The 15,391-nt window shown below is 44.5% G+C and overlaps 2 protein-coding genes and 1 long non-coding RNA gene across 5 annotated transcripts; 2 read left to right on the top strand and 1 right to left on the bottom strand.

Moving 5' to 3' along the window:
* The first annotated feature begins 200 nt into the window (after positions 1–200).
* On the top strand, positions 201–2,624 carry LOC127928165 (uncharacterized). 2 transcript variants are annotated; one of them, XR_008130747.1, is made up of 3 exons: positions 201–244; positions 362–536; positions 2,536–2,624. It is a non-coding gene; the product is annotated as an uncharacterized LOC127928165 (long non-coding RNA). The 2 variants fall into 2 exon arrangements; XR_008130746.1 differs by lacking the exon at positions 2,536–2,624 and adding an exon at positions 2,291–2,396.
* A 1,980-nt stretch (positions 2,625–4,604) lies between these two features.
* On the top strand, positions 4,605–13,113 carry LOC118382347 (eomesodermin-like). Of its 2 annotated transcripts, XM_052515245.1 has the most exons (7): positions 4,605–5,106; positions 8,202–8,855; positions 9,364–9,518; positions 9,679–9,800; positions 10,360–10,515; positions 11,093–11,154; positions 12,318–13,113. In XM_052515245.1, exons 2-7 carry the CDS (start codon positions 8,341–8,343, stop codon positions 13,075–13,077), a joined length of 1,770 nt encoding a protein of 589 aa, XP_052371205.1. In that variant the 5' UTR covers positions 4,605–5,106; positions 8,202–8,340; the 3' UTR covers positions 13,078–13,113. The 2 variants fall into 2 exon arrangements, with proteins under 2 accessions (XP_052371205.1, XP_052371204.1); XM_052515244.1 differs by lacking the exon at positions 4,605–5,106 and having other exon boundaries at positions 7,979–8,855.
* LOC127928150 (uncharacterized) lies at positions 13,086–15,132 on the bottom strand. Its single transcript, XM_052515237.1, has 5 exons — positions 15,115–15,132; positions 14,599–14,769; positions 14,335–14,532; positions 13,808–14,137; positions 13,086–13,388 (listed from the first exon to the last, which is right to left on the bottom strand). Exons 1-5 carry the CDS (start codon positions 15,130–15,132, stop codon positions 13,086–13,088), a joined length of 1,020 nt encoding a protein of 339 aa, XP_052371197.1.
* Between the last annotated feature and the right edge of the window lie 259 nt (positions 15,133–15,391).

Consider the following 15,391-nt stretch of genomic DNA (forward strand, 5'->3'; position numbering starts at 1 on the left):
GGTAGCCTAGTGGTTAGAGATAGGTAGCCTAGCAGTTAGAGACAGGTAGCCTAGCGGTTAGAGACAGGTAGCCTAGTGGTTAGAGACAGGTAGCCTAGTGGTTAGTGGTTAGAGACAGGTAGCCTAGGGGTTAGAGACAGGTAGCCTAGTGTGGACAGGTAGCCTAGTGGTTAGAGACAGGTAGCCTAGGGTTAGAGACAGGTAGCCTAGTGGTTAGAGCAGGTAGCCTAGTGGTTAGAGACAGGTAGCCTAGTGGTTAGAGAGACAGGTAGCCTAGTGGTTAGAGACAGGTAGCCTAGCCTAGTGGTTAGAGACAGGGTTAGAGAGTAGCCAGTGGTAGCCTAGTGGTTAGTGGAGACAGGTAGCCTAGTGGTTAGAGACAGGTAGCCTAGTGGTTAGAGACAGGTAGCCTAGTGGTTAGAGACAGGTAGCCTAGTGGTTAGAGACAGGTAGCCTAGTGGTTAGAGACAGGTAGCCTAGTGGTTAGAGACAGGTAGCCTAGTGGTTAGAGCAGGTAGCCTAGTGGTTAGAGACAGGTAGCCTAGTGGTTAGAGCAGGTAGCCTAGTGGTTAGAGACAGGTAGCCTAGTGGTTAGAGCAGGTAGCCTAGTGGTTAGAGCAGGTAGACTTGTGGTTAGAGGCAGGTAGACTAGTGGTTAGAGCAGGTAGACTTGTGGTTAGAGGCAGGTAGCCTAGTGGTTAGAGACAGGTAGCCTAGTGGTTAGAGCAGGTAGACTTGTGGTTAGAGACAGGTAGCCTAGTGGTTAGAGACAGGTAGCCTAGTGGTTAGAGGCAGGTAGAGGTTAGAGACAGGTAGCCTAGTGGTTAGAGCAGGTAGACTTGTGGTTAGAGCAGGTAGACTTGTGGTTAGAGACAGGTAGTCTAGTGGTTAGAGCAGGTAGACTTGTGGTTAGAGACAGGTAGTCTAGTGGTTAGAGCAGGTAGACTTGTGGTTAGAGACAGGTAGACAAAAGAAATGTGGTTAGATCAAAACAGATGGTAGAGTCCTGAAATTGGGACCTAACTGTGGTTAGAGCAGGTAGACTTGTGGTTAGAGGCAGGTAGACTAGTGGTTAGAGGCAGGTAGACAGTGGTTAGAGCAGGTAGACTTGTGGTTAGAGACAGGTAGACTGTGGTTAGAGTTCAGGTAGGATGTTTATAGGCAGGCAGCCTAGTGGTTAGAGCAGGTAGATCTAGTGGTTAGAGACAGGTAGCCTAGTGGTTAGAGACAGGTAGCCTAGTGGTTAGAGCAGGTAGCCTAAAGTGGTTAGAGACAGGTAGCCTAGTGGTTAGAGACAGGTAGTCTAGTGGTTAGAGACAGGTAGACTTGTGGTTAGAGCAGGTAGACTTGTGGTTAGAGACAGGTAGTCTAGTGGTTAGAGCAGGTAGACTTGTGGTTAGAGACAGGTAGTCTAGTGGTTAGAGCAGGTAGACTTGTGGTTAGAGACAGGTAGACTTGTGGTTAGAGCAGGTAGACTTGTGGTTAGAGGCAGGTAGACTAGTGGTTAGAGGCAGGTAGACTAGTGGTTAGAGCAGGTAGACTTGTGGTTAGAGCAGGTAGACTTGTGGTTAGAGCAGGTAGACTTGTGGTTAGAGCAGGTAGACTAGTGGTTAGAGCAGGTAGACTTGTGGTTAGAGACAGGTAGTCTAGTGGTTAGAGCAGGTAGACTTGTGGTTAGAGACAGGTAGCCTAGTGGTTAGAGCAGGTAGCCTAGTGGGCGGCAGGCAGCCTAGTGGTTAGAGCAGGTAGCATAGTGGTTAGAGACAGGTAGCCTAGTGGTTAGAGACAGGTAGCCTAGTGGTTAGAGCAGGTGGCCTAGTAGTTAGAGACAGGTAGCCTAGTGGTTAGAGACAGGTAGTCTAGTGGTTAGAGACAGGTAGCCTAGTGGTTAGAGGCAGGTAGCCTAGTGGTTAGAGACAGGAAGCCTAGTGGTTAGAGACAGGTAGCCTAGTGGTTAGAGCAGGTAGCCTAGTGGTTAGAGACAGGTAGCCTAGTAGTTAGAGACAGGTAGCCTAGTAGTTAGAGACAGGTAGCCTAGTGGTTAGAGACAGGTAGCCTAGTGGTTAGAGACAGGCAGCCTAGTGGTTAGAGACAGGTAGCCTAGTGGTTAGAGGCAGGTAGCCTAGTGGTTAGAGACAGGAAGCCTAGTGGTTAGAGACAGGTAGCCTAGTGGTTAGAGCAGGTAGCCTAGTGGTTAGAGACAGGTAGCCTAGTAGTTAGAGACAGGTAGCCTAGTAGTTAGAGACAGGTAGCCTAGTGGTTAGAGCAGGTAGCCTAGTGGTTAGAGCAGGTAGCCTAGTGGTTAGAGACAGGTAGCCTAGTGGTTAGAGACAGGTAGCCTAGTGGTTAGAGACAGGTAGCCTAGTGGTTAGAGACAGGTAGCCTAGTGGTTAGAGCAGGTAGCCTAGTGGTTACCCAGGTATATAGCCAGTGGTTAGACCTCAGGTAGCCTAGCATGGTTAGACTCAGTAGCCTAGTGGTTAGAGACAGGTAGCCTAGTGGTTACCTCAGGTAGCCCAGCATAGTTAGAGACAGGTAGCCTAGTGGTTAGAGACAGGTAGCCTAGTGGTTAGAGACAGGTAGCCTAGTGGTTAGAGACAGGTAGCCTAGTGGTTAGAGACAGGTGGCCTAGTGGTTACCCCGTGTATATAGCCATGTTATTACCTCATACCCCAGCATATCAACTCAGTACTAGTACCCTGTGTATACAGCCATGGTATTACCTCATACCCCAGCATATCAACTCAGTACGAGTACCCTGTGTATATAGCCATGTTATTACCTCATACCTCAGCATATCAACTCGGTACGAGTACCCCGTGTATATAGCCATGTTATTACCTCATACCCCAGCATATCAACTCGGTACGAGTACCCCGTGTATATAGCCATGTTATTACCTCATACCCCAGCATATCAACTCGGTACGAGTACCCCGTGTATATAGCCATGTTATTACCTCATACCCAGCATATCAACTCGGTACGAGTACCCCGTGTATATAGCCATGTTATACCCCAGCATATCAACTCGGTACGAGTACCCCGTGTATGTAGCCATGTTATACCCCAGCATATCAACTTGGTACGAGTACCCCGTGTATATAGCCATGTTATTACCTCATACCCCAGCATATCAACTCGGTACGAATACCCTGTGTATATAGCCATGTTATTACCTCATACCTCAGCATATCAACTCGGTACGAGTACCCCGTGTATATAGCCATGTTATTACCTCATACCCCAGCATATCAACTCGGTACGAGTTTCCCCCGTGTATATATCCATGTTATACCCCAGCATATCAACTCGGTACGAGTACCCCGTGTATATAGCCATATTATACCCCAGCATATCAACTCGGTACGAGTACCCCGTGGATATAGCCATTATATTACCTCATACCCCAGCATATCAACTCGGTACGAGTACCCTGTGTATACAGCCAAGTTATCGTTACTCAGTGTGAATGTATTCCTCATGCTATTATTTTTCTGTTATTTCTCTATTTTTATGTCTGCATTGTTGGGAAAGGCCTGTAAACTAAGCATTTCACTGTTAGTCCACTTATGTTGTTTACATGTGGAAAACATGTGACAAATACAATTTAATTTGATTTATTCATCTTGATGGGATCCACTCACAGCATCATCAATCTGTTGGTCTTTGAACAGGAAAAGGCCATCAGAAAGTTCTAGAAGTTTCTCCATTGGCAGCAGGGATCAACCATGTCCCTGATACTACCCTGTCTCCTAAAATCATATTCTACAGTTAACCTAAACAAAAAATATCTGTGCCACTCATCTCATCATATACAATGGACCACTGGTTTATAAAATAAAATCAATTCAAATGTTATTTGTCACATTACACATGGTTAGCGGATGTTAAAGCGAGTGTAGGGAAATGCTTGTTAAATAAATATATCAAGACATCTCAGGTTACACAGACCCACAAAGAATTCGAAAAAACAAATCCAATTTTGATAAACTCCCATATCTACTGGGTGAAATACCACAGTGTGACATCACAGCAGCAAGATTTGTGACCTGTTGCAACAAGAAAAGGGCAACCAGTGAAGAACAAACACCATTGTAAATACAACCCATATTTATGTTTATTTATTTTCCTTTTTGTACTTTGCACATCCTTACAACACTGTATATATACATAATATAGCATTTTAAATGTCTCTATTCCTTTGAAACTTTTGGGAGTGTAATGTTTAATTTTAATTTTTAAATGTTCATTTCACTTTTGTTATTATATATTTCACTTGCTTTGGCAATGTAAACATATGTTGCCCATGCCAATAAAGCCCATTGAATTGAGAGAGATAGAGAGTGAGAGAGACATCAAGTACCAAGTAGTTGATTGGTGTGATAATTAATTTAATTATGCGTCACATCAGTAAAGGTGTGTTTCAGTTCGATGTGACGTGGACGGACGTCAGTCCCGGTCATGTGCAGGTTTGTGCCTCTAAATACGCCTGATCAGTTGGCGAGGAGCATCCTGGCCGTCTCATTGCCACTACTGTGAATGTGTTTTCCCGTTCTGCTCCGACGTTCTAGAATCTAGCACAACTACAATTAATCGTGAAATTGTACGACTATTTAGGGGGCCCCTATTGAGTATCACCGAGTGAAGCAATCGCTACAGCATACCCTGCGTTATTGCTGGCAGCGTGTTTCTCGTGTTGAAGGCCTATAATTCTGTATATATTCTGCTTGCCCAGTAGCTCTTGGGAATCGAAAGCTAAAATGAATAAGAGGCTGCTATGTGCGCAACTTCGACACAAGAGAGCGCTCCTAAACGGGGGACGGTTGCAGCTGAACCGCAAGAAAGGATCCTATAGTCAGTAGACATATAAGCGCATACTTTAACCATCTCCTTCAAAACAAGGAGAGGAGAGAAGATGCGTTGAAATACTTATAAATTAACGATCGCTCTTATTTTTATTATTGTGATTGAAAACAAAAAAAAAGATATGTCGGGTATTTATTTATTTCCAAATTGCAGCCTATATTAGTATTTAAAAAAATGTATTAGGTCTATTTATTAGCCTCATTTGAAAACGAAGTAGGCCAAACAAGGACCAAGATTGGTAAGTTTGTTCTATTGATTTGTATATTATATAAATAGACTAATCCTATTTAAACATATGTATCGGTATAGATTCATGCATTAACAATTCGTAGGCTATATGTTACAAGATAAGTTACAGAAATTATATTTTAAGAATTTCATTTAAAAACAAAATATATATATATATATACATTTAAGTCATTTAGCAGGAGCATATATATATATTCTGTCAGTGAAATCAGTGCACTATATTTGACCGACCGCTGCTGCTTCAATGCAGTCCGAGCTTTGCGACACCAATATGTTTGTATCTGTAAAGCAGTTCCTACAGCGGGCTGTCGGTTCGGCGACACATCACAGGCTTCTTCAAACGGAAAGATAATTGACCGTTTCCAGCTCTGTTCACAAAAGGGCAGTCCGGTGGGACTGTAACGTAGACTCATCTCTCTGGAAATTCATGCAAATTCATGACTCTCAATTTATTGTGAAAATATATATTAATTAAATTCTCTTAAAATTGAAGGAAATATACTAAATTTTAGCCATAGTCTAAACAAACTATTTGGAAAATAATTTATGAAATGATCTAATAATTGTCTGAACAACCCGTTTAGGTTATTCTATAGACTAATAATTATGTAGACAAAATAAAATACGATTAACAAAATTAAATAGAAAAAAATCAATTGAAAACATTACAGGTCTACTTAATATATCAGGGAACATAACAAGTCAACCTGATTCTGTAGCGCTACATGAGAAATACCGTGGAAAGCGTGAGCACAAATAATACTAGTGTCTGTTTCGATGAGGGTGACAACTTTCCATAGAGTGTTTTCACACCTTTATACAAACCCCCAGGTCTCGGCATTTCTGAAAACAAATCTCATACAATTTGTCATGTGGTTTACAAGAAAACGAATTGTCAAGTGAAAGGTAGAAATGGTCAAGCCATGCAATAATTTACCGTAGCTAATTCCTCTGTATAGGTCTAACAGACGGATTTTTACCACACAATATCAGTGCTATCAATTGAATTGCTACTCCGTAATTAAATTGTTCTAATTTTCTAGTTAGCATCTTGCTATTATAAATCAATATGACAGAGAAGAGAGCTTAAACAAACATTTAGACATACCGTGGGGTCCGGGGGAGGTAAAGTCCCTATATGTCTTTAGTGAAGGGTTCTATAATGACGTGATAATTGTCGATCAATGACCTGATTGGGCTGTAGAGAGATAGTTCGATGAGCGTTGTCTGCCGGGAATACACAAATAACTAGCGATATATGGAGGTGTGTGTGTGTGGGGGGGGGGGCACGGGAAACCTGGATGTACAGTTTTATTTAGGATGTTACAACAACAAAAAAGACACAACATTTACTCCAAGAGGTTTGCATATATAAGTAGAAAAAAATACTTTCGTTGAACTAACACTCTCACTTGACCCCCTCCCCCCGTGCCGTCCCCCCACCACTTTACTAACTCTGACCTTACTCATAACTACTTTATTGAGGACAAATGTACTGACTATGACTGTGGTATGAGGTTGTCCCGTCTAGCTATCTGTAGATGAATGTACTGACTGTGACTGTGATATGAGGTTGTCCCGTCTAGCTATCTGTAGATGAATGTACTGACTGTGACTGTGATATGAGGTTGTCCCGTCTAGCTATCTGTAGATGAATGTACTGACTGTGACTGTGGTATGAGGTTGTCCCACCTAGCTATCTGTAGATGAATGTACTGACTGTGACTGTGATATGAGGTTGTCCCTAGCTATCTAGCTATCTGTAGCTAAATGAATGTACTGACTGTGATATGAGGTTGTCCCACCCATCTGTAGATGAATGTACTGACTGTGATATGAGGTTGTCCCGTCTAGCTATCTGTAGATGAATGTACTGACTGTGATATGTGGTTGTCCCACCCATCTGTAGATGAATGTACTGACTGTGATATGAGTCTAGCTATCTGTAGATGAATGTACTGACTGTGACTGTGATATGATCTGGTTGTCCGTCTAGCTATCTGTAGATGAATGTACTGACTGTGACTGTGATATGAGGTTGTCCCACCCATCTGTAGATGAATGTACTGACTGTGATATGAGGTTGTCCCGTCTAGCTATCTGTAGATGAATGTACTGACTGTGATATGAGGTTGTCCGTCTAGTCTGTAGATGAATGTAGCTATCTGTAGATGAATGTACTGACTGTGATATGAGGTTGTCCTGTCTAGCTATCTGTAGATGAATGTACTGACTGTGATATAGGTTGTCCCACCCATCTGTAGATGAATGTCTGTCTAGCTATCTGTAGATGAATGTACTGACTGACTGTGATATGAGGTTGTCCCACCTAGCTATCTGTAGATGAATGTACTGACTGTGATATCTCTAGCTATCTGTAGATGAATGCTAGTCTAGCTATCTGTAGATGAATGTACTGACTGTGGTATGAGGTTGTCCCGTCTAGCTATCTGTAGATAAATACACTGACTGTAAGTCACTTTGAATAAGACCGTCTGCTAAATGAATAAAATGTATAATAATAATAATAAAAAGCTAAATATAGGCCAGGAGAAGTAGGTTACTCCTTTATTATATTTAAATGTACAGAGCAGAATAAAACTCACGCCTCTCTGATAGGTCCTTATCTGGGAGATGTAGTGTAGCTTAACGTTTCACTATCAGCCTTTACTGCGCAGTAACATTTTGTATGAACTAAAACATTTAAACTGACTTTTTTTTATCAGTTAAATATCACACCCCCCAAAACAGGGTAAATATATGTGGACTGAGCCATCTATCACGATCCATCCTAAAAGCCACACCCATGGCCTTCACAGCAAATTGGGAGTGTGAAACGGGAATCACGTAATCACCCGTGCAGGTTATCACAGGGGAGCAGCTCGTCAGTTTACACAGTGGTAACTCAGTGCACACGGCCAGCCAGACGGGCAGGAGGACTTCCCTGCCTCTTCATTTACAGTAGCCTATAGCCAGTTAGCCCGTTTGAGAGTATCGGTCTATAGCCTATGCGATTCTAATTGGGATATTTTGGATATACTTAAAATAAAAAATAATAATATTGTACTTTTATTTCTCCAAAAGATGCAGAACTTTTCAAGAAGATCCCTGGTTCCGGTGCGTCTCCAACCCTTCTGACAGAAGCCCCGGAGAAGAAATTGGAAGAAAAAAAGAAGACCGTGGGACCGAATAACATTTAATCTTACCTGACAAAAGAACCACCATGCTCGGAGAGGGAGAGAGCAACACCTTTCCTTCCCCCAAGGACGCCCCTCGCCCGGAGGAGAGGAGAAAGTCCCCGGTGGTGGGTGCTGATGACCCGGCTATGGCCGGCAGCGCTAGCCGATACACCGACGGACTGGGGCCAGACCGCTATTATATCTCACCCCCATCCAAGCAAACTGGAGACATGGCGAGTCCGTGTTCGTTATTTCCTTATTCTCAGTCCGGTACCGTTTACACGGGTTCCGGTGGATCCAGATATTCGACATCGCTTCACTTCAGCTCGGTGTTGCCTCCCACGGGATTCTCCTCGGCGGGGCGCAATCAGTTCGGCTCGGCCTACCAGTTAGGACAGGGTGGGTGTCTCTACCCTCCATACAGCACCGGCTCCGGGCTCGGCTCGGTGCCCCTACCCTCGGGCACGGGGGTGAGGGCTCAGGTCTACCTCTGTAACCGGCCTCTCTGGCTCAGGTTCCACCGTCATCAGACCGAGATGATTATCACCAAACAGGGCAGGTGAGTGCGACGTGGCCAGCGGATAAAGCTGCTTCGGTTCGGCGCGTGCCGAGTGTGTTTTCATACTGTCGTGAAACTGTATTCTCTGAAACTTCTCTCATACATTAAAATACGGAAAAGGCGCCTGAATACTGAAAAGGATGCCAATCATCACATTGTATTTATATTTGTTGTCGTGAAACTGTATTCTCTGAAACTTCTCTCATACATTAAAATACGGAAAAGGCGCATGAATACTGAAAAGGATGCCAATCATCACATTGTATTTATATTTGTTGTCGTGAAACTGTATTCTCTGAAACTTCTCTCATACATTAAAATACGGAAAAGGCGCATGAATACTGAAAAGGATGCCAATCACCACATTGTATTTATATTTGATGTTGTGAAACTGTATTCTCTGAAACGCCACCCACACATTAATTTTGTTCTCAAATTCTCACCAGATCTGGCACATTTAAAAAAAAAATACGCAAACACGCATTTGAATCCCTGTGTTGTTTATCAGGCGCATGTTCCCGTTCCTGGGTTTCAACCTGATGGGTCTGAATGTCTCTGCTCATTACAACGTGTTTGTGGAGGTCACGCTCGCGGACCCCAACCACTGGAGGTTCCAAGGCGGGAAATGGATCACCTGTGGAAAGGCGGACAATAATATGCAGGGTATGATCCGATAAATTATATATATTTATAGAAATATTATAAAAGATTTATAAATAGTTGTTTTGATTTACATTAACCACAGCGATTATGAAACAATCTTTTTTGAAAAAAAAAAGTATTTTAAAATTTAAAAAATAATTTTTTTTTTCTCCTTCTTTAGGAAACAAAATGTACGTCCATCCTGAATCTCCCAACACGGGAGCACATTGGATGAGACAGGAGATCTCGTTCGGCAAACTGAAGCTCACCAACAACAAAGGAGGCAGTAACAACAGCGCACAGGTGATGCATTTTTTTATACTACCTGCACGGGGGGTCATTTTAAGGAAATATAAATATATTCTAATAAGCCTGGGAATTTATTGATTTATGTACGAAATATTTTCATCGTAAAAAAAAAAAAATCCTACTGTGGTTATTAATGTGTAACTTCCAGGCTCATTGTTTTAAATGCAAAACAAAATAAACAACATATGTATTTTATTGTTATTATTATGAAGATCATCCATACATATAGATATCTTTATTAAGTATAATCCCGAAAACGTTCGCATAAACTTGCATTGATGTCAGTGGTATGTGTCATTATTTATTTGACTTTTATTTAACCAGGCAAGTCAGTTAAGAACACATTCTTATTTTCAATGACGGCCTAGGAACAGTGGGTTACCTGCCTTGTTCAGGGGCACAACGACAGATATTTAGGTCTGGGATTGGATCTAGCAACCTTTCGGTTACTAGTCCAACGCTCTTACCGCTAGGCTACCTACCTGCTGCACCCGTACAGGATTTGGCCCACAGTCTTCTCCGTTGACTTCCTGTTGGGTTTCTCTGTGTACAGATGATAGTTCTTCAGTCTCTTCATAAGTATCAGCCGCAGCTACACATTGTAGAGGTGACAGAGGGCTTGGAGGACATGAGCAGTGACCCAAAGACCCAGACCTTCACCTTCCCTGAGAACCAGTTTATAGCCGTCACGGCCTATCAGAACACCGATGTAAGAATGCATCTTTCACTATCGTTCTCTCTCTCTCTGTCCTCTCCCTCTGCTCTCTCTCTCTCTCTGTCCTCTCCCTCTGCTCTCTCCCTGTCTCTCTCTCTCTGTCCTCTCCCTGCTCTCTCTCCCTCTGCTCTCTCCCTGTCTCTCTCTCTGTCCTCTCCCCCTGCTCTCTCTCTCTCCCTGTCCTCTCCCTCTGCTCTCTCTCTCTCTCTCTCTCTGTTCTCTCCCCTGCTCTGCTCTCTCTCTGTCCTCTCCCCTCTCTCGCTCTCTCTCTGTCCCTCCCCTGCTCTCTCCCTGTTCTCTCCCCTCTCTCTCTCTCTCTGTCCTCTTCTCTCCCCCTGCTCTCCCCTGCCTCGCTCTCTCTCTGTCCTCTCCCCCTGCTCTGCTCTCTCTCCTCTCCCCCCCTGCTCTCTCTCTGTCCTCTCCCCCTGCTCTCTCTCTCTCCCTGCTCTCTCTCTCTCCCTGCTCTCTCTCTCTCTCTCTGCTCTCTCTCTCTCTCTCTCTCTCTCTCTCTCTCTCAACCCTTTATCTCATTATAACTCCATTTTCTAATTGCTACTCTCTTTTTCCATAGATCACACAACTGAAAATTGACCACAACCCGTTTGCAAAAGGATTCAGGGATAACTATGATTCGTGAGCATCTTTAATGTTTCCGCCACATTGATATTCACTTACAAATGACCGTTACACAACAAAGTTTTTTTTTTTTGCAGGATGTCTTATCCCTGTCACATTTCCTTATACACCGAGTGTACAAAACATTAAGAACACCTTCCTAATATTGCGTTGCAGCCCCCATTTGCCTGCAACACCAGCCCCTCAATTCGTCAGAGCATAGACTCTACAAGGTGTCGAAAGCGTTCCACAGGGAGGCTGGCCCGGACTCTACAAGGTGTCGAAAGCGTTCCACAGGGAGGCTGGCCCGGACTCTACAAGGTGTCGAAAGCGTTCCACAGGGAGGCTGGCACGGACTCTACAAGGTGTCGAAAGCGTTCCACAGGGAGGCTGGCCCGGACTCTACAAGGTGTCGAAAGCATTCCACAGGGAGGCTGGCCCGGACTCTACAAGGTGTCGAAAGCGTTCCACAGGGAGGCTGGCCCGGACTCTACAAGGTGTCGAAAGCGTTCCACAGGGAGGCTGGCCCGGACTCTACAAGGTGTCGAAAGCGTTCCACAGGGAGGCTGGCCCGGACTCTACAAGGTGTCGAAAGCGTTCCACAGGGAGGCTGGCCCGGACTCTACAAGGTGTCGAAAGCGTTCCACAGGGAGGCTGGCCCGGACTCTACAAGGTGTCGAAAGCGTTCCACAGGGAGGCTGGCCCGGACTCTACAAGGTGTCGAAAGCGTTCCACAGGGAGGCTGGCACGTACTCTACAAGGTGTCGAAAGCGTTCCACAGGGAGGCTGGCCCGTGTACACTGTCCTTTGTGTTTCTGGACCATTCTTGATACACACAGGAAACTGTTGAGTGGGAAAACCCCTGCAGTGGCTGGCGTGGCTCTGGCACCTACTACCATACCGCATTCAAAGCCCCTTGAATCTTTTGTCTTGCCCCATTCGCCCTCTGAACGGCACACAGACACAATCCGTGTCTCAATTGTCTCAAGGCTTAAACATAATTTGTTAACCTGTCTCCTCCCCTTCATCTACATTGATTGACGTGGATTTAACAGGTGAAATCATTAAGTGATAACAGCTTTCACCTGGATTCACCTGGTCAGTCTGTGTCATGGATAGAGCAGGTGTCCTTAATGTTTTATACACTCAGTGTACATCTCTCTTCTCCTATGATATTCTAGGATGTACACAGCTCCAGAGGGTGACCGACTGACCCCCTCCCCCACCGGCTCCCACCAGATCGTCCCAGGTGCTCGCTACGCCATGCAACCTTTCTTCCAGGACCAGGTCATCAACAACCTGCCCCAGAACCGCTTCTACAACAGCGAGAGGACAGTACCCCAGACCAACAGTCTCTTCTCCCCTCAGCCAGAGGACAGCGCCTCCCAGAGGTGGTTTATCTCCATGCAACAGGGAGGAGCTGGCCCCAACAAACTGGATCTCAGTTCCTATGAAGGGGACTACTCTAGCAGCCTGCTCCCTTACGGGATTAAATCCCTGCCTCTACAGAACTCCCACGCTCTCACCTACTACCCAGACTCTCCTTTCACTTCCATGGCAGCAGGGTGGGGCTCTAGAGGATCTTACCAGAGAAAGGTGACCACGGGCCTGCCGTGGTCCCCTAGACCCAGCCCCACTGGGTTCCCAGAGGACCAGCTGTCTGTGCCTGACAAAGACAAGGCTCAGGGGGAAGAGATCAACGGCAGTAGTGTTGGTAACATAGCTTCAACGTGGACTGATACTCAGTCTTCCACGCCGGGCCTGGAGAAAGCTGACTCTGGGGCCCTGGTGTGTAAAAGGAGACGTATCCCTCTGAGTGGACCCGGCACAGAGAACTCCCCCACTGTAAAGGGTGAGGGTCTGACTGCCACTGACACCTACAGCAAAGAGTCATCCGTTTCTAAAAGTATGCCTTATTATTCCTTCTACACAGGCCCTTGATTATCTTGTCACCTTTTAGAAAATCTTTGATGCCAGGTTTTCCCTCCTTTTCGTATTGGTTGGAAATTGCAAGTCTGTCGATATTCTGCCAAACCAGTGCCACCTACACCAACCTTATTCACCAGGGGGTTTTTAACAGTCTGTCGATATTCTGCCAAACCAGTGCCACCTACACCAACCTTATTCACCAGGGGGGTTTTAACAGTCTGTCGATACTCTGCCAAACCAGTGCCACCTACACCAACCTTATTCACCAGGGGGTTTTTAACAGTCTGTCGATATTCTGCCAAACCAGTGCCACCTACACCAACCTTATTCACCAGGGGGTTTTAACAGTCTGTCGATATTCTGCCAAACCAGTGCCACCTACACCAACCTTATTCACCAGGGATATTTTTACACCAACCTTATTCACCAGGGGTTTTTAACAGTCTGTCGATATTCTGCCAAACCAGTGCCACCCACACCAATCTTATTCACCAGGGGTTTTTAACAGTCTGTCGATATTCTGCCAAACCAGTGCCACCTACACCAACCTTATTCACCAGGGGTTTTTAACAGTCTGGATATTCTGCCAAACCAGTGCCACCTACACCAACCTTATTCACCAGGGGTTTTTAACAGTCTGTCGATATTCTGCCAAACCAGTGCCACCTACACCAACCTTATTCACCAGGGGGTTTTTAACAGTCTGTCGATATTCTGCCAAACCAGTGCCATCTACACCAACCTTATTCACCAGGGGGTTTTTAACAGTCTGTCGATATTCTGCCAAACCAGTGCCACCTACACCAACCTTATTCACCAGGGGGTTTTTAACAGTCTGTCGATATTCTGCCAAACCAGTGCCACCTACACCAACCTTATTCACCAGGGGGTTTTTAACAGTCTGTCGATATTCTGCCAAACCAGTGCCACCTACACCAACCTTATTCACCAGGGGGTTTTTAACAGTCTGTCGATATTCTGCCAAACCAGTGCCACCTACACCAACCTTATTCACCAGGGGGTTTTTAACAGTCTGTCGATATTCTGCCAAACCAGTGCCACCTACACCAACCTTATTCACCAGGGGGTTTTAACAGTCTGTCGATATTCTGCCAAACCAGTGCCACCTACACCAACCTTATTCACCAGGGGGTTTTTAACAGTCTGTCGATATTCTGCCAAACCAGTGCCACCTACACCAACCTTATTCACCAGGGGGTTTTTAACAGTCTGTCGATATTCTGCCAAACCAGTGCCATCTACACCAACCTTATTCACCAGGGGGTTTTTAACAGTCTGTCGATATTCTGCCAAACCAGTGCCACCTACACCAACCTTATTCACCAGGGGGTTTTTAACAGTCTGTCGATATTCTGCCAAACCAGTGCCACCTACACCAACCTTATTCACCAGGGGGTTTTTAACAGTCTGTCGATATTCTGCCAAACCAGTGCCACCTACACCAACCTTATTCACCAGGGGGTTTTTAACAGTCTGTCGATACTCTGCCAAACCAGTGCCACCTACACCGACCTTATTCACCAGGGGGTTTTTAACAGTCTGTCGATATTCTGCCAAACCAGTGCCACCTACACCAACCTTATTCACCAGGGGGTTTTTAACAACATGTGACTGAACAGTGTGATTTAAAAAACAAATTGTTGTTAAAGCGCCAGAGTATTGGATATAACCCAGTGGGCTGTGCTATGACATATTGTCCTTCAATGTACCCGGTTGATGTGTGTTTGGACAACATATGCCTTCACATTGAAGTTGTAGTTTTTACAGACGTGACTCGTTTTTTTTGAAGACTTGTGAATATGATGCTGTGAAATGTGAAGGGTCTTGTATCAAATAGACTGGACATTGTTAAGAGTTGTTTTGTTGTAGTTTTTTTTTCTTAATAAAATAAAAAATTAAAAAAAAGCTTCAAGGTTCGTTATCCAACTATTGAATAAATTAGGAGTCTTTGGTCCATCAGAGTAACGGAATAAGATAACGGCCTGAATCAGGACTACACCATCGACTCTTATATCGACAACGCAATACAATCTCTATCTGTACCATTTATATATTATTTAACGAGGCAAGTCATTTTAAGAACACATTCTTATTTACTACCTGCTGCCATCAAGGTCCAGACATCCTGTCAGTTTGTTACTTTGGTTTCTACAGGCTCAGAAATCCATATCCTCTCTTTTGGTCACAGATATATATATATATATAATCTATATTATTATTATTATTATTATTATTAATCTTTTTAATGAATTTATCTAATTTATATATATGTGTGTGTTTTATTCTCACACAGCGGACTGGAGCA

This window comes from Oncorhynchus keta, unplaced genomic scaffold (assembly GCF_023373465.1).
Source record: "Oncorhynchus keta strain PuntledgeMale-10-30-2019 unplaced genomic scaffold, Oket_V2 Un_scaffold_2224_pilon_pilon, whole genome shotgun sequence".
In the NCBI taxonomy this organism is placed as follows: domain Eukaryota; kingdom Metazoa; phylum Chordata; class Actinopteri; order Salmoniformes; family Salmonidae; genus Oncorhynchus; species Oncorhynchus keta.